Below are 22,609 nucleotides of genomic sequence, written 5' to 3' on the forward strand. Positions count from 1 at the left end.
TCTCTCTCCCCCTCCACTCTCTCCCAGGAGACAGATCTGAAGAAGACGGTGGATGAGAGCGCCAGGATCCGCCGGGCCTACAGCCACTACTTTGACCTGACCATCGTTAACGACAACCTGGACAAGGCCTTTGAACAGCTGCAGGCGGCCGTGGAGCAGCTGTGTTCTGAGCCCCAGTGGGTCCCTGTCAGCTGGGTGTACTGAGAGACACAGCCTGGTTAGGCTGCTCCCTACTGGGCTGGAGGACACGCCACCCGCTGCTGGGCCCAGGAGCACATGGAGACTTGGAAGAGGTTGTCCCTAACCACCACGGTTGGGGTCAATTTTAATTCTGGATTTTCAGGAAGTAGATGAACTACAATTCCACATTTTTCCCATTGAGGAAAAGTGGAATGTCAGTGAACTTCCTAAATTGACCCCTACAGGGATGTGAGAGCTAAGGACCCATTGAGACTTATGTTTGTATGGCAGCCCCAGTGGAGCCTAGCCTCACCTAGCCCCACCCCGTCTAGCACCACCCTGCCTAGCACCACCCCGCCTCACCTAGCACCACCCCGCCTAGCCCCACCCTGCCTAGCCCCTCCAGGCTCAGTCTGCTCTGCACCACAGGCCCCATCTGTACACTATGCAACTCTCTGGATACGTCCCAAATAGCACCCTATTCCCTATGTAGTGCACTACTTCTGACCAGCACTACATAGGGAGTAGGGAGCCATTCGGAATAGAACCAATGTTCACAATACACAAGAAGAACTTTATTTATTGAACATAGTTTTCTAACTTTAACTTGACTACCTTTCTGTTCATATGGATATATGTAACGAGAAACAAAATCATGGAGTTGAGGATATTTTAAAAATATTTAATGTTTTATTTTATCACTGTTGGTTGCTCATAACGTTTAGAACAATAATACAAGCGTATTTATTCTGAAAGGAGATGTGAGGAGGGCTTGCTTTGTGACGATACCTCAGTGTGTTAAAACTCTTCTCAGTTTACATTGCATACAATACTTCATCTCCTGGCCACTATGTCCCAAATGACACCCTATTCCTTATATAGTGCACTACTTTCACCGGAGCCTTATCAGCCCTGGTCATAAGTAGTGCACAACATAGAGAATAGGGTGCCATTTGAGATGCACACCCGGTCTCATCTCTGAACCCTCCATGTAGAATAACAGCCATGTTCTCTTTAAGGCAGACTAAGGGCTGAGAGAGAGGTGGTAATATCACACCACATCTGTGATATAAAGGTCTTTGTTGCTGTTTCTTGGATGAGACCATAATGTAGGCTAATACAACCCCCCCCCCCCCCCTTGTTACGCCGCTTTCTGTGTGACGAGATTGTGAATGGTTTCATTAAAGGTCGACTCAGCGAGATGTCGTTGCGTGCACAAAGTTAACATGTAGTGGATCCATTTCCTCCACAACTAGGGAGCATGGAGCACGAGGTTAAACTACTCCGCTGTTTTGGTCCTGTAGCTACCACGTTGTAGCAGCGTGAAGCGCACATGCTTTGTGTGACTGTATCTCAATCAAATCAATCAATCAAATTTATTTTATATAGCCCTTCGTACATCAGCTGATATCTCAAAGTGCTGTACAGAAACCCAGCCTAAAACCCCAAACAGCAAGCAATGCAGGTGAAGAAGCACGGTGGCTAGGAAAAACTCCCTAGAAAGGCCAAAACCTAGGAAGAAACCTAGAGAGGAACCAGGCTATGTGGGGTGGCCAGTCCTCTTCTGGCTGTGCCGGGTGGAGATTATAACAAAACATGGTCAAGATGTTCAAATGTTCATAAATGACCAGCATGGTCGAATAATAATAATAAGGCAGAATAGTTGAAACTGGAGCAGCAGCACAGTCAGGTGGACTGGGGACAGCAAAGAGTCATCATGTCAGGTATTCCTGGGGCATGGTCCTAGGGCTCAGGTCCTCCGAGAGCGAGAAAGAAAGAGAGAATTAGAGAGAGCATATGTGGGATGGCCAGTCCTCTTCTGGCTGTGCCGGGTGGAGATTATAACAGAACATGGCCAAGATGTTCAAATGTTCATAAGTGATCAGCATGGTTGAATAATAATAAGGCAGAACAGTTGAAACTGGAGCAGCAGCACAGCCAGGTGGACTGGGGACAGCAAGGAGTCATCATGTCAGGTAGTCCTGGGGCTACCTATCTCACTCATCTCTATATCTTCGTTGCAACGTCATCTCGAGGAGTCTACTTTTAATTCCATCGAATCGTCAGCGGACGGTCTCCCAGTTGGGTCAGTACTCTTGTCAGTACATGTCTGTATGGTGCTGTGTTTTATGTTGGAATAATACTTCCAGGAGACTGGACCTTGACAGCGTACTGCATCTGAGAACTATCTCTTTGTGATATTACTGAAACTTAACCAACTGCCATATCTACTTAAAAGTTATATATTTTACAATTTCAACAGAGCAAAACATTGTATTTTCAGATGTGTCAAATAAACTTTTTTTTTTTTTTTTTTTTACAACTTGTACTTATCTCAGGTCATATTTATCATATCCAGAGTGTGTATAACATTTGACTTAATTTATTTCACAGAAGGGTACATTTGTTTATTTAAACAAATCCTATTTCAAAGGTGTAAATGTCTCCCATATTAGTCAATAGAAACAACCATTTGGCTTAGTTCATTAAATGTCAGTAGTTACAGTGCCTTCAGGAAGCATTCACAACCCTCAACTTTTCACACATTTTGTTGTTACAGCCTGAATTTGTTTTTTTATTTACATTTAGATTTTATCACTGGCCAGCACATAACACCCCATAATGTCAAAGTGGAATTGTTTATTTTTTACAAATGAACTAAAAATTTAAAGCTGAAATGTCTATAAGAATTGAAAAGTCAATAAGAATTCAACCCCTTTATGGCAAGCCTACCAAGACAGTGGCCAAGTTACAATTTTAACTTAAATCTATGGCTTTACCTGAAAACGGTGGTCTAGCAATGATTAACAACCAATTTGACAGCTTGGAGAATTGAGAAAATAATGTGCAGATGTTTCACTATCCAGGTGTGGAAAGTGCTTAAGACTTACCCAGAAACACTCACACCTGTAATCACTGTCAAAGGTGCTTCTACAACACAGTGACTCAGGTGTGAAAACTCATGTAAATTATATTTATATATATATTTAATTTAAGTAAATTTGAAAACGTGTTTATTATGGGGTATTTGTGTCTAGATGGGTGAGGGGGAAACATCTATATTATCCAGGCTATAACAAAACGTGGAATAAATCCATGGGTATAAATACTTTCTGAAGACACTATAACAAACATATAAAACACAACATGTAAAGTTTTGGTCCCAGGTTTCATGAGCTGAAATAAAAGATCCCAGAAATGTTCCATGTGCACAAAACGTTTCTCAAATGATGTGCACATTAGTTAACATCCTTGTCAGTGAGCATTTCTCCTTTTTGCCAATTTAATCCATCCATCTGACAGGAGTGGCATATCAAGAAGCTCATTAAACAGCATGATCATTACACAGGTGCACCTTGTGTTCAAGGTTTGAGGGAGAGTGCAATTGGTATGCTGACTGCAGGAATGTCCGCCAGAGCTTTCAATGTTTATTTCTCTACCATAAGCTGCTTTCGTTTTAGAGAATTTGTCAGTATGTTGAACCGGCCTCACAACCGCGGCCCACTTGTAACCACACCGTCCCAGGACCTCCACATCCGGCTTCTTCACCTGCGGGATCGTCTGAGACCAGCCATCCGAACAGCTGATGAAACTGTAGGTTTGCACAACTGAATCATTTCTGCACAAACTGTCAGAAACCGTCTCGTGGAAGCTCATCTACGAGCTCGTCCTCCTCAGTCAACCTCATTGCAGTTTGGTGTCGTGACTGATTTCAGTGGGCAAATGCTCACCTTCGATAGGCACTGACACGCTGGAGAAGTGTGCTCTTCAGGGATGAATCCCGGTTTCAACTGTACCGGGCAGATGGCAGGCAGCATGTATGGCTTTGTGTGGGCGAGCGGTTTGCTGATGTCAACGTTGTGAACAGAGTGCCCCATGGTGGCGGTGGGGTTATGGCATATGATACGGACAACTAACACAATTGCATTTTATCGATGGCAATTTGAATGCACAGAGATACAGTGACGAGATCCTGAGGCCCATTGTTGTGCCATTCATCTGCCGCAATCACCTCGTTTCAGCACGATAACGCACGGCCCCATATCCCAGGGATCTGTACACAATTCCTGGAAGCTGAAAATGTCCCAGTTCTTCCATGGCCTGCATACTCACCAGACATGTCACCCATTGAGCATGTTTGGAATGCTCTGTATCGACGTGTAGGACGGTGTGTTCCAGTTCCCGCCAATATCCAGGAACTTCACACAGCCATTGAAGAGAAGTGGGACAACGTTCCGCAGGCCAACAGCCTGATCAACTCTATTTTTAAAGTATTCCCAGTCGTGAAATCCATAGATTAGGTCCTAATGAATTTATTTCAATTGAACGATTTCCTTATATGAACTAACTCGGTAAAACCTTTGAAATTATTGTTTATATTTTTGTTCAGTGTAGCTTTGCTGGAGGCCATTTTCCCTGAAAAGCCTCACAATTGATGTTTGGTCCATACAGTACCATGTTACCAGACCCCCTGTTTTCCTCCAAACTACTCTCTACTTTTATAAAGCCAGTAGAGTCGACCAACTGTCCATTCATTGCCATTTTTACATTTAAATGTACTGTAGGTCATTTAGCCAACACTTATCTAGAGTGACCTGAATATATGGCGTGATAAACACCAGTAAAACAGAAAGGAAAATCCTACCACTGCTGCTCAGGCTCCCAGGTGATTTATAACGTTGTGACCCTGGGAGCGTAAGCAGTGGTGAGCAGCGTTTTCCAGGAGTTTTCCTTACAACTCCAGGACCTGCGGAAAGCACCTGGATGTCCGTACGTTCTCCAGCTGTTGTAGATGGGAAACATCAGTATAATAATAATGGTGTAAAGTGTTTTAATTAAATGACTGTCCTTGTAACTTGCCACGCAGGAGAAAAGGTAAACAAAGAACGGTGGACTAAAGCTCTATTCAGTCTACATCACTGAAGAGTTACAGATTGCACAGTAGAATTTAAGGAAATATTCCCGATTTAAGCCAACTTTTAGCGCTTGCCACGAATGCATTCTCTGCTAAAGAAGGAACATTGCCTTTAAATTTAAATCACGCTGGAATGCTGAACTTTTGCGATGCGGATTGAATAGGTCCCTTGACACGCTCCCAATTCTGAGCAGTAGTTTTAGGCCAGGATTCAATCCAAGCTGCGTTATCATAGAGCAGTGACTTTTAAAGGTCATTTACACTTGATGCACCTTTTGCCGTGAATGATAATGTCCACAAACAAAAAAATGCCTTTAAAAGGATCATGGTCAGCTGTCCAGTGCACTACTCTAACACACTTTGGATTGAATACTGGCTTTTAAAACACTCAACAGTTCTTGGGTGTAGAGTCCTAATACTGATCCTGTAAGGTCTTATTACTGATCCTGTAAGGTTATATCACTCCTATTGGCCATGACAACGTCGTCCGGTAATAGTGCCTTCAGAAAGACTTCACACCTCTTGACTTTTTTTCACGTTGTTACAACCTGATTACATTGAGATTGTGTCACTGATCTACATACTGATCCCCAATGTCACAGTGGAATTGTTTACAAAGGAATTAAAAATGAAAAACTGGTTATGGTAAGCCTAAATAATCACAAGTTGCATGGACTGTGTGCAATAATAGTGTTTAATATGATTTTTGAATGACGACCCCACACACAGTTAACTGTAAGGTCCCTCAGTCGAGCAGTGAATTTCAAGCACAGGTTTACCAATGGTTCGCAAAGAAGGGCACCTATTGGTAGATGTTTTTTTTTAAAAGCAGACCTTGAATATCCCTTTGAGCATTGTGAAGTTATTAATTACACTTTGGATGGTGTATCAATACACCCAGTCACTACAAAGATACAAGGAAACCGCTCCTCCCTCTCTTACTCAGTCTCTCCTTACACTAAAGAGGCCAGGCCTTTCACAGTGATACTCATGACTAGAGGAAGGTATCTAGGCTGGTCCTTCATCTCTGTCCTCAGTGTGTCCTCTTCTCTCTTCAGTGTAACTTCAGAGAGACCAAAGAGACTCTCTGTCCTCTGATACAGCTCCTCCTCAGTCAGAACAGCCAGACCAGCATCTCTCAGAGAGAGGGTCTCCCCACTCCCTGCTGCCACATGCTGCACCTGGAGGACAAGCAGCACAGGAATATGATCAGATACTGCGATGTCATGTCTGTAAGATGCAATGACCATTTCAAAATGGAGAATGAAGTATTGTAATAACGTGGGAGTGTTTATTTGTCCTGTTACACACGTGTTGGTAATGGAAAGGTGTTTGTTGCATATCCCAACTCCCCCTGGGACACCCACAGGGAGTGAGGTCACGGCCAGGGTTACTGGCCCAACGCTCTAACTGCAAGGCTACTTATCCTGTGAGGTCTTCATACTGATCCTTACAGCCGCCCTTAATCTATTCCAAACAACTATTGAATTAATTGAACCTTTATTTAGCTTAGCCAAGTGGTGAACAGGCCAAGTGGTGAACAGGCCAAGTGGTGAACAGGCCAAGTGGTGAACAGGCCAAGTGGTGAACAGGCCAAGTGGTGAACAGGCCAAGTGGTGAACAGGCCAAGTGGTGAACAGGCCAAGTGGTGAACAGGCCAAGTGGTGAACAGGCCAAGTGGTGAACAGGTCACACAGTACTATATTTTTGAAGTATACAGACTTGTTAACCAGACAGTGTAGTCTTTATTTTTTACCCCCTTTTTCTCCCCAATTTCGTGGTATCCAATTGTTAGTAGTTACTGTCTTGTCTCGTCGCTGCAACTCCCGTACGGGCTCGGGAGAGACGAAGGTCGAGAGTCATGCATCCTCTGAAACACAACCCAACCAAGCACGCATCCAACCCGGAAGCCAGCCGCACCAATGTGTCGGAGGAAACACCGTACACCTAGCGACCTGGTCAGCGTGCACAGCGCCCGGCCCGCCACAGGAGTCGCTAGTGCGCGATAAGACAAGGATATCCCTACCGGCCAAACCCTCCCTAACCCGGACGACGCTAGGCCAATTTTGTGTCGCCCCATGGACCTCCAGGTCGAGGCTGGCTGTGACAGAGCCTGGGCTCGAACCCAGAGTCTCTGGTGGCACAGATGCGATGCAGTGCCTTTGACAACTGCGCCACCCGGGAGGCCCATAGGTTGTTTGTAAGTGTACAGTATTTTTGAAGAAGTATAGACTTGTTTTTACCAGGCTAAGTGTAACAAAAGGAGAAATGTGAACTCACCAGGATCTGCAGGGCCTGTAAGACTGGAGGACTGCAACAGGATCCCAACACAGAGAGACACTCATCTGTCATTCCTGAGAAATAAAGATTCACAGATGGTGTGAAACAGGAAGTGGTTTTCAGGGCATTGTGGGTTCTGAGAAAATAAAATGTTCATGAAGTGAGATGCCAGTTTTCCTGATAAATGCAGTGGCTGGAGACTGTTGTGACAATGAACTGGCACTTAATATTCAACTAGTCAACTAATATTCACTGCTCAGTGTCTCACCATCCATGGCACTGATAATGAGATGAGTGGCATTGAGGAGGGATGGTGTCTGGCTGGAATCACTGAGGAGGGACCGTGTCTGGCTGGAATCACTGAGGAGGGAGGGTGTCTGGCTGGAATCACTGAGGAGGGAGGGTGTCTGGCTGGAATCACTGAGGAGGGACCGTGTTGGGCTGGAGTCCGAATGCTCCAGAAGGTTCAGAATGGCCTGGACTGTCTGCATCTGAGACGCTTCCTTAACCTCCCCCAGGTCAGCTGTCTTACCTGTGCACATCTGGTCCAGCTGTGAGAAGAGCCATTATTAGAAAGAATAGGTGAGATGTGTGGTTTGTTTTTTCCTGCTAAACTTAGTTGAATGTACTGACTGTAAGTCTCTCTGGATAAGAGTGTCTGGTAAATGACTCGAAGGTTCGAGACAGAAGATATTTAGGATACTATGGTAGATTATAATGATGACAGACCGAACGTAATGAGAAGTTAGTATGTTCAGCATTTTCAGAAAGCTGATGATTCTTGCCAGTAATCCGCTCATAGAAAATAACTGTAGGACTGTGTGTGTTTGTGCCCTGTTTCTGTACGCCTCACTCACCACACTCTCCAGCACACTGACTGCCTCTTTGTCCTCCATGGTTGTCTTGAGGAGCTGGAACAGAGAGGAACGTGTGTCTACTGGCAGGACTGACAGCAGCTGGAAATGACCCCTCAGTTTCTCCAGTTCTGTCAACACACAAACACTTTGCATCTAGCGGAAGTTTGACTCAGCTGCCACCGTATCACAGAGATTTCACAACCAGAAAACTATCATATGTAAGATTTATTCTGCAACCACAATGGGACAAATGTATGAATTTATTTATTTTAATGAATTGTTAGAGGAAACAGTGATCTCTCCAAGGCAGTGCTATAACCTTTTACATGATCCTCCTGATGAGCTCTTTTGTTCATATGACCGATGTATTTATTCATCTAGGCAAGAAGGTGAAGAACAAATCCTTATTTACAACAGGATACGCTAGACATCGGCCCTGTACACTCATGTTGTATGTACAACGCATATGGCACAAGGTTTTTGGACCAAAACAATTACACAAGTGTTGTGGACTGTGGAGCCACGGCACAATGATTGAGTAAACATTTCTGTGCAGACAATTTATCACAAAAATAACAGTTGTATCACAACAACCATTGTGTTAAATGTGTTGTAAATCAGTTCTACAACCTGAATGTGACGGGGTCATTAAGAGTTTTACATAAAGAACAACATGTAACATTCCATTCAGTATATGTCCACCACTAGACCAGGGACCTCTTCCACCACTAGACCAGGGACCTCTTCCACCACTAGACCAGGGACCTCTTCCACCACTAGACCAGGGACGTCTTCTACCACTAGACCAGGGACGCCTTCTACCACTAGACCAGGGACGTCTTCTACCACTAGACCAGGGACGCCTTCTACCACTAACGTCTTGCACCACTAGACCAGGGACGTCTTCTAGCACTAACGTCTTCTACCACTAACGTCTTGCACCACTAGACCAGGGACGTCTTCTAGCACTAACGTCTTCTACCACTAACGTCTTGCACCACTAGACCAGGGACGTCTTCTACCACTAACGTCTTCTACCACTGGACCAGGGACGCCTTCTACCACTAGACCAGGGACGTCTTCTACCACTAACGTCTTCTACCACTAGACCAGGGACACCTTCTACCACTAACGTCTTCTACCACTAGACCAGGGACACCTTCTACCACTAACGTCTTCTACCACTAGACCAGGGACGCCTTCTACCACTAGACCAGGGACGCCTTCTACCACTAGACCAGGGACGTCTTCTACCACTAGACCAGGGACGTCTTTTACCACTAGACCAGGGATGCCTTCTACCACTAGACCAGGGACACCTACCACTAGACCAGGGACACCTACCACTAGACCAGGGACACCTACCACTAGACCAGGGACGTCTTCTACCACTGGACCAGGGACGTCTTCTACCACTGGACCAGGGACGTCTTCTACCACTAACCTCTTCTACCACTAACGTTTTCTAACGTTTTGAGCCACAACCAATTGTGTATTCTACTATTCTACCGCTCAACAGTAAGTTGAGACCCCGACTGAGTTCCCCTGACAGAAATCTAATGATAATAACAACAATTTAAATTGGTACGTGGGCCTACAAAAAGGAGGGGAACTTCCATTAGTCTCGTTACCTCTCTGAAAGCAGCTCTTCTTTGGGGTGTCGTCGCGAGCGCCAGACACCCCCACTAAGCTCTTCTTAACAGGCCCATCCACCTCGAACCCCCCAAGAGTGTCGGACATTAGGCACAGCTCTGAGGAACAAGAGTGTGGGACATTAGGCACAGCTCTGAGGAACAAGAGTGTGGGACATTAGGCACAGCTCTGAGGAACAAGAGTGTGGGACATTAGGCACAGCTCTGAGGAACAAGAGTGTGGGACATTAGGCACAGCTCTGAGGAACAAGAGTGTGGGACATTAGGCACAGCTCTAAGGAACAAGAGTGTGGGACATTAGGCACAGCTCTGAGGAACAAGAGTGTGGGACATTAGGCACAGCTCTGAGCACAAGACAAGGAGACAGTAGTATGAACCTATTAATACAGACACTCATTCAAATACATTGGACATACTGAACATTAACAGAGACCATGCACTTGATAAGGCTTTGTAATATACAACCTACATGGTCTGATGATGGGTCCAGGTGAGGGTTTACAGTTTAAAACGTGTGTTGTTGCCTGAGAAACAGGAAAATAAAGGCTCCCTCACCATAGTGTCCGTTGAGTTTGATCTCCAGCTCTATAATGCCGTAAGCGATGACGGTGTGGGCAGGAATCTCCAGAGACACGTTGCTGTCTTTGTGCAGGCTGCTGTTCTCCTTTACAGACGCCTGTGGAAAGTGGTACTTCAGTCATCTTTGGGGGGTGTCTGTACTTTACTATTCATATTGTTGACAACTTTTACTTTCACTTCACTACATTCCTGAAGAAAATAAGGTACTTTTTACTCCATACATTTTCCCTGACACTCAAAAGTACTCGCTACATTTTGAATGGTCCAATTCACACACTTATCAAGAGAACATCCCTGGTCATCCCTACTGCCTCTGATTTGACACACTCAATAAAACACCAATGCTTCATTTGTAAATTATTGTGTTGGAGTGTGCCCCTGGCTATCCGTAAATTAAATTAAAAAAGAAAATGGAACCATCTGGTTTGCTTAATATAAGGAATTTGAAATTATTGATACTTTTACTACTTAAGTATATTTTAGCAATTACTTTTGATACTTAAGTATATTTAAAACCAAATAGTTTTAGACTTTTACTTAAGTAGTATTTTACTGGGTGACTTTCACTTGAGTCATTTTCCTTCAAACCAGTCAAGGGAAGTGAACAAGTGGACATGACGACATAGAATGAGAGCCTAACATGATAAGGCAGTGTTAATAAATCCTGATCAGCCATTCATATGACTGATCTACTGTAGTAGTCTATGTAGTAGTCATTCATATGACTGGTCTACTGTAGTAGTCTATGTAGTAGTCATTCATATGACTGATCTACTGTAGTAGTCTATGTAGTAGTCATTCATATGACTGATATTCTGTAGTAGTCTATGTAGTAGTCATTCATATGACTGATCTACTGTAGTAGTCTATGTAGTAGTCATTCATATGACTGATCTACTGTAGTAGTCTATGTAGTAGTCATTCATATGACTGATCTACTGTAGTAGTCTATGTAGTAGTCATTCATATGACTGATATTCTGTAGTAGTCTATGTAGTAGTCATTCATATGACTGATCTACTGTAGTAGTCTATGTAGTAGTCATTCATATGACTGATCTACTGTAGTAGTCTATGTAGTAGTCATTCATATGACTGGTCTACTGTAGTAGTCATTCATATGACTGATCTACTGTAGTAGTCTATGTAGTAGTCATTCATATGACTGATCTACTGTAGTAGTCTATGTAGTAGTCATTCATATGACTGATCTACTGTAGTAGTCTATGTAGTAGTCATTCATATGACTGATCTACTGTAGTAGTCTATGTAATAGTCATTCATATGACTGATCTACTGTAGTAGTCTATGTAGTAGTCATTCATATGACTGATCTACTGTAGTAGTCTATGTAGTAGTCATTCATATGACTGATCTACTGTAGTGGTCTATTCACGCTTCACTACTCGTTTTGCTCCACATACATTAAAAATCATTAATCTGTGGCCTTGCTGGTCCAGCAGTAATGCTGCAGCCTCCAGCACACATAGGCCTGTCTGCAGCGTTGTCATAGGTCCAATCCAGCCTCCAGCACACATAGGCCTGTCTGCAGCGTTGTCATAGGTCCAATCCAGCCTCCAGCACACATAGGCCTGTCTGCAGTGTTGTCATAGGTCCAGTCCAGCCTCCAGCACACATAGGCCTGTCTGCAGCGTTGTCATAGGTCCAATCCAGCCTGCAGCCTCCAGCACACATAGGCCTGTCTGCAGTGTTGTCATTTGTCCAATCCAGCCTGTAGCCTCCAGCACACATAGGCCTGTCTGCAGTGTTGTCATAGGTCCAATCCAGCCTCCAGCACACATAGGCCTGTCTGCAGCGTTGTCATAGGTCCAATCCAGCCTGCAGCCTCCAGCACACATAGGCCTGTCTGCAGCGTTGTCATTGGTCCAATCCAGCCTGTAGCCTCCAGCACACATAGGCCTGTCTGCAGCGTTGTCATAGGTCCAATCCAGCCTGCAGCCTCCAGCACACATAGGCCTGTGCAGTGTTGTCATAGGTCCAATCCAGCCTGCAGCCTCCAGCACACATAGGCCTGTCTGCAGTGTTGTCATAGGTCCAATCCAGCCTGCAGCCTCCAGCACACATAGGCCTGTGCAGTGTTGTCATAGGTCCAATCCAGCCTGCAGCCTCCAGCACACATACGCCTGTCTGCAGCGTTGTCATAGGTCCATCCAGCCTGCAGCCTCCAGCACACATAGGCCTGTGCAGTGTTGTCATAGGTCCAATCCAGCCTGCAGCCTCCAGCACACATAGGCCTGTCTGCAGTGTTGTCATAGGTCCAATCCAGCCTGCAGCCTCCAGCACACATAGGCCTGTGCAGTGTTGTCATAGGTCCAATCCAGCCTGCAGCCTCCAGCACACATAGGCCTGTCTGCAGTGTTGTCATAGGTCCAATCCAGCCTGCAGCCTCCAGCACACATAGGCCTGTGCAGTGTTGTCATAGGTCCAATCCAGCCTGCAGCCTCCAGCACACATAGGCCTGTCTGCAGTGTTGTCATAGGTCCAATCCAGCCTGCAGCACACATAGGCCTGTCTGCAGTGTTGTCATAGGTCCAATCCAGCCTGCAGCTTCCAGCACACATAGGCCTGTCTGCAGCGTTGTCATAGGTCCATCCAGCCTGCAGCCTCCAGCACACATAGGCCTGTCTGCAGTGTTGTCATAGGTCCAATCCAGCCTGCAGCTTCCAGCACACATAGGCCTGTCTGCAGTGTTGTCATAGGTCCAATCCAGCCTGCAGCTTCCAGCACACATAGGCCTGTCTGCAGTGTTGTCATAGGTCCAATCCAGCCTGCAGCCTCCAGCACACATAGGCCTGTCTGCAGTGTTGTCATAGGTCCAATCCAGCTTCCAGCACACATAGGCCTGTCTGCAGTGTTGTCATAGGTCCAATCCAGCCTGCAGATTCCAGCACACATAGGCCTGTCTGCAGTGTTGTCATAGGTCCAATCCAGCCTGCAGCCTCCAGCACACATAGGCCTGTCTGCAGTGTTGTCATAGGTCCAATCCAGCTTCCAGCACACATAGGCCTGTCTGCAGTGTTGTCATAGGTCCAATCCAGCCTGCTGCCCTTTGAGTCAACCTCTTCCCTATTTTCCCTGCTAAAGATTCATCTATACAGGGTAAACCACATGGTTAACTTCAACTCTTGTAATATATAATATCCCAGCCTAACAAATAGAGATGATTAATGTAACAAATCCTACAACGCTCTTCATCTCTCTCCATCTACCTGGGTGCTCTTGGGCCCACAGAAGCTCAGCAGCTCCCCTAACTGCCCCCCCTGCTGGACCTCCTCTTTGACCGAACACGGCTGGGTCGTCACAATCCTCTCCTTCACCACCGCAAACACCTCCCTGGACTTCTCACGGGTCTGCTGGATCAGACAGTGGGACATGTCCAAAAGCCTGCAGGAGAGACAAATAAATCAGAGAATTGTCCTTTGATGAGGGCAAAGATGATTCAAGTTATGTTTCTTGGATGATTATAAAGTAGCTTGGAGAAATTCAGTCTGTTTGTGACAACATGCCACTCCTCATTGTGCCAAACATGACAAGCAGTGGCAAGGAGTAGAATGGTGTGGGGTGGGGGCTGTGCTTTGGCAAAGTGGGTGGGGTTATATCCTGCCTGTTTGGCCCGGTCCGTGGGTATCATCGGATGGGGTCACAGTGTCTCCTGACCCCTCCTGTCTCAGCCTCCAGTATTTATGCTGCAGTAGTTTGTGTCGGGGGGCTAGGGTCAGTCTGTTATATCTGGAGTACTTCTCCTGTCTTATCTGGTGTCCTGTGTGATATTAAGTATGCTCTCTCTAATTCTCTCTCTCAGATGACCTGAGCCCTAGGACCATGCCCCAGGACTACCTGGCCTGATGACTCCTTGTTGTCCCCAGTCCACCTGGCCGTGCTGCTGCTCCAGTTTCAACTGTTCTGCCTGCGGCTATGGAACCCTGACCTGTTCACTGTGATTACTATTATTTGACCATGCTGGTCATTTATGAACATTTGAACATCTTGGCCATGTTCTGTTATAATCTCCACCCGGCACAGCCAGAAGAGGACTGGCCACCCCTCATAGCCTGGTTCCTCTCTAGGTTTCTTCCTAGGTTTTGGCCTTTCTAGGGAGTTTTTCCTAGCCACTGTGCTTCTACACCTGCATTGCTTGCAGTTTGGGGTTTTATGCCAGGTTTCTGTACAGCACTTTGAGATATCAGCTGATGTAAGAAGGGCTATATAAATAAATTTGAATGTTAGCACAGACAGACTGGATTTCTCCAGGCTACGCATAAAGCAGTGTTCAGCTTCATTAATACATTTACTGGTATTATAAATCTATTTTTATTTTTTAACTATAGCATACATATGGTGTTGGGCAGTCAGAATACAGTCCGCCCATATGGTATTGGTAGTCAGAATATAGTCCGCCCATATGGTGTTGGTAGTTAGAATACGGTCAGCCCATATGGTGTTGGGTTGTTAGAATACAGTCAGCCCATATGGTGTTGGTAGTTAGAATACGGTCAGCCCATATGGTGTTGGGTTGTTAGAATACAGTCAGTGCATATGGTAGAATATAGTCACTGCATACAGTTTGCAAAGAAGAAACACTGATCATGAGGAAAGATGCTGTGATATACAGGGCATTCGGAAAGTATTCAGACCCCTTGACTTTTTCCACATTTCGTTACAGCCTTATTCTAAAATTGGTTAAATAGTTTTTTCCCCTCGTAAATCTACATATAATACCCCAGAATGACAAAGCAAAAAGTTTTTTTTCAATAAAAAATGTATAAAACATTAACTTAAAAATGCACAGTTATAAAGGTAATCAGACCCATTACTCAGTACTTTGTTGAAGCACTTTTGGCAGAGATTACAGCCTAGAGTCTTCTTGGGTATGATGCTACAAGCCTGGCACACCTGTATTTGTTGTGTTTACTAGTCTCCCAGTCCCTGCTACTGAAAAACATCCCCACAACATGATGCTGCCACCTCCATGCTTCACTGTAGGGATGGTACCTGGTTTATTCCAGACGTGACGCTTGGTATTCAGGCCAAAGAGTAAAATCTTGGTTGTAGTATCATACCCAAGACTCTAGGCTGCAATCGCTGCCAAAGGTGCTTCAACAAAGTACTGAGTAAAGGGTCTGAATACTTATGTAAATATAATATTTGTGTTTAAAAAATGTTTTTATTAGCAAACAAAATTAAAAAGCTGTTTTTGATTTGTCATTATGGGATATTGTGTGTAGAAGTTTGCTGCTTCAGTGTCTTCAGATATTTTGGTCAGATGTTACTATGGAATACTGAAGTATAATTACAAGCATTTCATAAGTGTCAAAGGCTTTTATTGACAATTACATGAAGTTGATGCAAAGAGTCAATATTTGCAGTGTTGACCCTTCTTTTTCAAGACCTCTGCAATCTGCCCTGGCATGCTGTCAATTAACTTCTGGGCCACACTGATGGCAGCCCATTCTTGCGTAATCAATGCTTGGAGTTTGTCCAAATTTTTGGGTTTATGTTTGTCCACCCACCTCTTGAGGATTAACCACAAGTTCTCAATGGGATTAAGGTCTGGGGAGTTTCCTGGCCATGGACCAAAAATATAGAGGTTTTGTTCCCCGAGCCACTTAGTTATTATGGCAAGGTGCTCCATCATGCTGGAAAAGGCATTGTTCGTCACCAAACTGTTCCTGGATGGTTCGGAGAAGTTGCTCTCCGAGGATGTGTTGGTACCACTTTATTCATGGCTGTGTTCTTAGGCAAAATTGTGAGTGAGCCAACTCCCTTGGTGGAGATGCAACCCCACACATGAATGGTCTCAGGATGCTTTACTGTTGGCATGACACAGGACTGATGGTAGCGCTCACCTTGTCTTCTCCGGACAAGCTTTTTTTCCGGATGCCCCAAACAATCGGAAAGGGGATTCATCAGAGAAAATGACTTTACCCCAGTCCTCAGCAGTCCAATCCCTGTACCTTTTGCAGAATATCAGTCTGTCCCTGATGTTTTTCCTGGAGAGAAGTGGCTTCTTTGCAGTCCTTCTTGACACCAGGCCATCCTCCAAAAGTCTTCTCCTCACCATGCGTGCAGATGCACACGTGCCTGTTGCCATTCCTGATCAAGCTCTGTACTGGTGGTGCCCCGATCCCGCAGCTGAATCAACTTTAGGAGACGGTCCTGGCGCTTGCTGGAATGTCTTGGGCGCCCTGAAGCCTTCTTCACAACAATTGAACCGCTCTCTTTGAAGTTCTTGATGATCCGATAAATGGTTGATTTTGGTGCAATCTTACTGGCAGCAATATCCTTGCCTGTGAAGCCCTTTTTGTGCAAAACAATGATGACGGCACGTGTCTCCTTGCAGGTAACCACAGCTGACAGAGGAAGAACAGTGATTCCAAGCACCACCCTCCTTTTGAAGCTTCCAGTCTGTTATTAGAATTCAATCAGCATGACAGAGTGATCTCCAGCCTTGTCCTCGTCAACACTCACACCTGTGTGAACGAGAGAATCACTGACATGATGTCAGCTGGTCCTTTTGTGGCAGGGCTGAAATGTAGTGGAAATGTTTTTTTGGGATTCAGTTCATTTACATGGCAAAGAGGGACTTTGCAAATAATTGCAGTTCATCTGATCTCTCTTCATAACATTCTGGAGTATATGCAAATTGCCATTATACAAACTGAGGCAGCAAACTTTGAAAATTCATATTTGTGTCATTCTCAAAACTTTTGGCCACGACTATATATAAGGAATAGGGTGCTATTTGAGATTCAGCCTGTGTGTTTTCCTTTCACTAACCACTGACACTACTGTAGGAAGAGGTGAACTGAGTGTAACCTGGGGTTACTGTAGGAAGAGGTGAACTGAGTGTAGCCTGGGGTTACTGTAGGAAGAGGTGAACTGAGTGTAACCTGGGGTTACTGTAGGTACAGGTGAACTGAGTGTAACCTGGGGTTACTGTAGGAAGAGGTGAACTGAATGTAACCTGGGGTTACTGTAGGTACAGGTGAACTGAGTGTAACCTGGGGTTACTGTAGGAAGAGGTGAACTGAGTGTAACCTGGGGTTACTGTAGGTACAGGTGAACTGAGTGTAACCTGGGGTTACTGTAGGAAGAGGTGAACTGAGTGTAACCTGGGGTTACTGTAGGAAGAGGTGAACTGAGTGTAACCTGGGGTTACTGTAGGAAGAGGTGAACTGAGTGTAACCTGGGGTTACTGTAGGTACAGGTGAACTGAGTGTAACCTGGGGTTACTGTAGGAAGAGGTGAACTGAATGTAACCTGGGGTTACTGTAGGTACAGGTGAACTGAGTGTAACCTGGGGTTACTGTAGGAAGAGGTGAACTGAATGTAACCTGGGGTTACTGTAGGAAGAGGTGAACTGAGTGTAGCCTGGGGTTACTGTAGGAAGAGGTGAACTGAGTGTAGCCTGGGGTTACTGTAGGATGAGGTGAACTGAATGTAACCTGGGGTTACTGTAGGTACAGGTGAACTGAGTGTAACCTGGGGTTACTGTAGGAAGAGGTGAACTGAGTGTAGCCTGGGGTTACTGTACGAAGAGGTGAACTGAATGTAACCTGGGGTTACTGTAGGAAGAGGTGAACTGAATGTAACCTGGGGTTACTGTAGGAAGAGGTGAACTGAGTGTAGCCTGGGGTTACTGTAGGAAGAGGTGAACTGAGTGTAGCCTGGGGTTACTGTAGGAAGAGGTGAACTGAATGTAACCTGGGGTTACTGTAGGAAGAGGTGAACTGAGTGTAGCCTGGGGTTACTGTAGGAAGAGGTGAACTGAGTGTAGCCTGGGGTTACTGTAGGAAGAGGTGAACTGAGTGTAGCCTGGGGTTACTGTAGGAAGAGGTGAACTGAGTGTAGCCTGGGGTTACTGTAGGAAGAGGTGAACTGAATGTAACCTGGGGTTACTGTAGGAAGAGGTGAACTGAGTGTAGCCTGGGGTTACTGTAGGAAGAGGTGAACTGAATGTAACCTGGGGTTACTGTAGGAAGAGGTGAACTGAGTGTAGCCTGGGGTTACTGTAGGAAGAGGTGAACTGAGTGTAACCTGGGGTTACTGTAGGAAGAGGTGAACTGAGTGTAACCTGGGGTTACTGTAGGAAGAGGTGAACTGAGTGTAACCTGGGGTTACTGTAGGAAGAGGTGAACTGAGTGTAACCTGGGGTTACTGTAGGTACAGGTGAACAGTGTAACCTGGGGTTACTGTAGGTACAGGTGAACTGAGTGTAACCTGGGGTTACTGTAGGAAGAGGTGAACTGAATGTAACCTGGGGTTACTGTAGGTACAGGTGAACAGTGTAACCTGGGGTTACTGTAGGAAGAGGTGAACTGAGTGTAACCTGGGGTTACTGTAGGAAGAGGTGAAATGAGTGTAACCTGGAGTTACTATAGGAAGAGGTGAACTGAGTGTAACCTGGGGTTACTGTAGGAAGAGGTGAACTGAGTGTAACCTGGGGTTACTGTAGGTACAGGTGAACAGTGTAACCTGGGGTTACTGTAGGAAGAGGTGAACTGAGTGTAACCTGGGGTTACTGTAGGAAGAGGTGAACTGAGTGTAACCTGGGGTTACTGTAGGTACAGGTGAACTGAATGTAACCTGGGGTTACTGTACGTACAGATGAACTGAATGTAACCTGGGGTTACTATAGGTACAGGTGAACTGAGTGTAACCTGGGGTTACTGTAGGTACAGGTGAACTGAGTGTAACCTGGGGTTATTGTGGGTACAGGTGAACTGAGTGTAACCTGGGGTTACTGTGGGTACAGGTGAACTGAGTGTAACCTGGGGTTACTGTAGGTACAGGTGAACTGAGTGTAACCTGGGGTTACTGTAGGTACAGGTGAACTGAGTGTAACCTGGGGTTACTGTAGGTACAGGTGAACTGAGTGTAACCTGGGGTTACTGTAGGTACAGGTGAACTGAGTGTAACCTGGGGTTACTGTACGTACAGGTGAACTGAGTGTAACCTGGGGTTACTGTACGTACAGCTGAACTGAGTGTAACCTGGGTTTACTGTACGTACAGGTGAACTGAGTGTAGCCTGGGGTTACTGTGGGTACAGGTGAACTGAGTGTAGCCTGGGGTTACTGTAGGTACAGGTGAACTGAGTGTAACCTGGGGTTACTGTAGGTACAGGTGAACTGAGTGTAACCTGGGGTTACTGTAGGTACAGGTGAACTGAGTGTAACCTGGGGTTACTGTAGGTACAGGTGAACTGAGTGTAACCTGGGGTTACTGTAGGTACAGGTGAACTGAGTGTAACCTGGGGTTACTGTAGGTACAGGTGAACTGAGTGTAACCTGGGGTTACTGTACGTACAGGTGAACTGAGTGTAACCTGGGGTTACTGTAGGTACAGGTGAACCGAGTGTAACCCGGGGTTACTGTAGGTACAGGTGAACCGAGTGTAACCCGGGGTTACTGTAGGTACAGGTGAACCGAGTGTAACCCGGGGTTACTGTAGGTACAGGTGAACCGAGTGTAACCCGGGGTTACTGTAGGTACAGGTGAACCGAGTGTAACCCGGGGTTACTGTAGGTACAGGTGAACCGAGTGTAACCCGGGGTTACTGTAGGTACAGGTGAACCGAGTGTAACCCGGGGTTACTGTAGGTACAGGTGAACTGAGTGTAACCTGGGGTTACTGTATGTACAGCTGAACAGAGTGTAACCTGGGGTTACTGTAGGTACACATTAGAGAGAGAGGAACTCACTTGTCTTTGGAGTCGCGCAGCAACTTCTGTACATCCACCTCCTCTTTCTTCAGGCTGCCGAAGGACGACTGGAGTTTAGATGTGTCTTTCCCCTCCACTTTAAGGTTTACAGCAACCAAATTCGACTCAAAGTTTCCTGATTTGTTGTCACCAAATGTCCCTTGGTACTTTAGGAAATCAGTCTTGACCACAACTGTAGGAGAGGGAAGCAACAATGTTTTTTAAAATTCTTCTAGCTCTGTCAAATTGGTTTTTGATCATAGTTTTATCTTAAATCTACTTGAAAATCTAACTCGGCCACTCAGTGACATTCACTGTCTTTTTGGTAAGCAACTCCAGTGTTTATTTGGCCTTGTGTTTTAGGTTAGTGTCCTGCTAAAATGTGAATCTGCCTGTGCTTAGCTCCATTCCGTGTATTTTTTATCCTGAAAAACTCCCCAGTCCTTAACGATTACAAACATACCCATAACGTGATGCAGCCACCACTATGCTGGAAAATATGGAGAGTGGTATTCAGTAATGTGTTGGATTGGATTTGCCCCAAACATAACAATTTGTCTTCAGGACAAAAATTGAATTGCTGTACATTTTTTGCAGTATTACTTTAGTGGCTTGTTGCATTCACACTTCCTTCTTTTCACTCTGTCAATTAGGCTAGTATTCTGGAGTAATTACAATGTTGTTGAACCATCCTCAGCTATCTATTATCACAGCTATTAAACTCTAACTGTTTTAAAGTCATCATTGGCCTCATGGTGAAATCCCTGAGCAGTTTTCTTCCTCTCTGGCAACTGAGTTAGGAAGGGTGCCTGTATCTTTATAGCGACTGGGTGAATTGATACACCATCCAAAGTGTAATTAATAACTTCACCATGCTCAAAGGGACATTCAATGACTGCTTTTTTTTTACCCATCTACCAATAGGTGCAAAAACCTCCCTGGTCTTTGTGGTTGAATCTGTGTTTGAAATGCACTACTCAACTGAGGGACCTAACAGATAAACATAATTCCACTGTGACATTATGGGGTATTGTGTTCAGGCCATTATGGGGTATTGTGTTTAGGCCATTGACAAAACAAATCTACATGTAATCCATTTTAAATTCCGGCTGTAACACAACAAAATGTTGAAAAAGTCAGGGGGTGTGAATACTTCTGAAGTCACTGTATGTATCATTATGTATCATGATAGGATCCTCTTCATAATCTTTCCAGTAACATGGATAACAGAATCGACACTCAGATCTTTCACAAGGAACACATTCACACAGTATCACACTGAGGGAGAGCGGAGCCTATACCTGCAAACAAACAGGTAGCAAGTACAGGTGTGCAGCCTATCATTTCAACTGAGGGGCTGATCTTGTGTTTACCTGGAGTTAAGGGTGTGTCTCCAGTCAGCACATCACTGAGGGTAAAATCAGTGGGCAGGTACTTGGGTTTCTGCCAAATCCAAAAACGCTTGTGTTTCACAACCAGTGAGAGAGGGACCAGTTTGTCTGAGTCAATCAGACTGGACACAGGGATCAAGCTGCCATCATCATCAATCTCCTCCACAAAGTTTCTTGTGGCCGTGGAAAACATCTTCAATGGGAGACAGACACAGAAATGGTCGAGGATGATGTCTCTGTTTGCAACTGATAACAAACACGACAAGAACACAAGATTAATAATACGATAATATTCACATTGAAAAAGTTCCCATTAATTTACTATCTAAAAAAATAAAACGTTAAAGCCATGACCTATGAGCCATATGAGTAGCAGACTGGATACGCTAAGAAATCAGACATTACAGAGTCAAAATACTGTGGTTGTTATTCGTAAACGTTCATAGACGTCTATCTATGCGTTCATAATTCACGACTCAATATGTTCAAAATTGAAACTACTGCTACCTACAAGAGCAATATGTTTTACCGTTTATCCTGGCTATGTCCTAGCCGCACGCGAAAGACCGTTCCAGGTTAGAGTTACCCGTTTAGATAAAGGTAGACATTTCTGTCGCAACAACGGAATAAGTACGGTGATAACAAAGAGTTTCGCTCCACCCCTTTCTCCAGCCACGTGCACTGGGAGTGTTTTGGGGGAACCCCCTCACGTTTGGTTCTATCTCTCTGTGCTTCCATCTCCACCTCCTGTCCAACCAAACATGTTCTCATTGTTCTATCTGTGGTAAAACATTACAAAATAATGTAGCCATGATGATAATATTTTATTACATGTAACGGAACTTTCAATGCATAGATAGACAAGCTTGGCTCCACTGAAGACACCTATGATACATATTAAAGTATAAGTTAATTATGCCCCATCAAGAGCCCCCTTATTTACATAAGTATTCAGACCCTTTTGCTATGAGAATAGAAATTGAGCTCAGGTGCATCCTGTTTCAATTGCTTGTCCTTGATATGTTTCTACAACT

General features: G+C 45.0%; 2 protein-coding genes across 5 annotated transcripts in view; one reads left to right on the forward strand and one right to left on the reverse strand.

Moving 5' to 3' along the window:
* pals2a (protein associated with LIN7 2, MAGUK p55 family member a) overlaps positions 1-3,383 on the forward strand; it is a 45,033-nt gene extending 41,650 nt beyond the window's left edge. For both annotated transcript variants that reach the window (XR_016491990.1, XM_090220840.1), the window contains exon 13: positions 28-3,383. Coding sequence is in view for 1 of the 2 variants with exons in the window: in XM_090220840.1 (XP_090076966.1) it covers positions 28-204 (177 nt within the window). In the remaining variant the exon portion in view is untranslated. The remainder of the gene's footprint in view (positions 1-27) is intronic.
* A 2,388-nt stretch (positions 3,384-5,771) lies between these two features.
* On the reverse strand, positions 5,772-22,264 carry LOC110534012 (gasdermin-E). 3 transcript variants are annotated; one of them, XM_090220853.1, is made up of 10 exons: positions 22,105-22,264; positions 21,558-21,768; positions 20,185-20,377; positions 13,693-13,867; positions 10,440-10,560; positions 9,864-9,983; positions 8,233-8,360; positions 7,644-7,926; positions 7,376-7,449; positions 5,772-6,276 (listed from the first exon to the last, which is right to left on the reverse strand). In XM_090220853.1, the coding sequence occupies exons 2-10, from the start codon at positions 21,766-21,768 to the stop codon at positions 6,049-6,051; spliced, it is 1,533 nt and encodes a 510-aa protein (XP_090076979.1). In that variant the 5' UTR covers positions 22,105-22,264; the 3' UTR covers positions 5,772-6,048. The 3 variants fall into 3 exon arrangements, with proteins under 3 accessions (XP_090076979.1, XP_090076971.1, XP_090076983.1); XM_090220845.1 differs by having other exon boundaries at positions 21,558-21,821; positions 22,105-22,258; XM_090220857.1 differs by lacking the exons at positions 5,772-6,276; positions 7,376-7,449; positions 7,644-7,926; positions 8,233-8,360; positions 9,864-9,983 and adding an exon at positions 10,167-10,228 and having other exon boundaries at positions 21,558-21,821; positions 22,105-22,228.
* Between the last annotated feature and the right edge of the window lie 345 nt (positions 22,265-22,609).

This window comes from Oncorhynchus mykiss, chromosome 3 (assembly GCF_057628025.1).
Source record: "Oncorhynchus mykiss isolate SJ-2025 chromosome 3, ASM5762802v1, whole genome shotgun sequence".
NCBI lineage: Eukaryota > Metazoa > Chordata > Actinopteri > Salmoniformes > Salmonidae > Oncorhynchus > Oncorhynchus mykiss.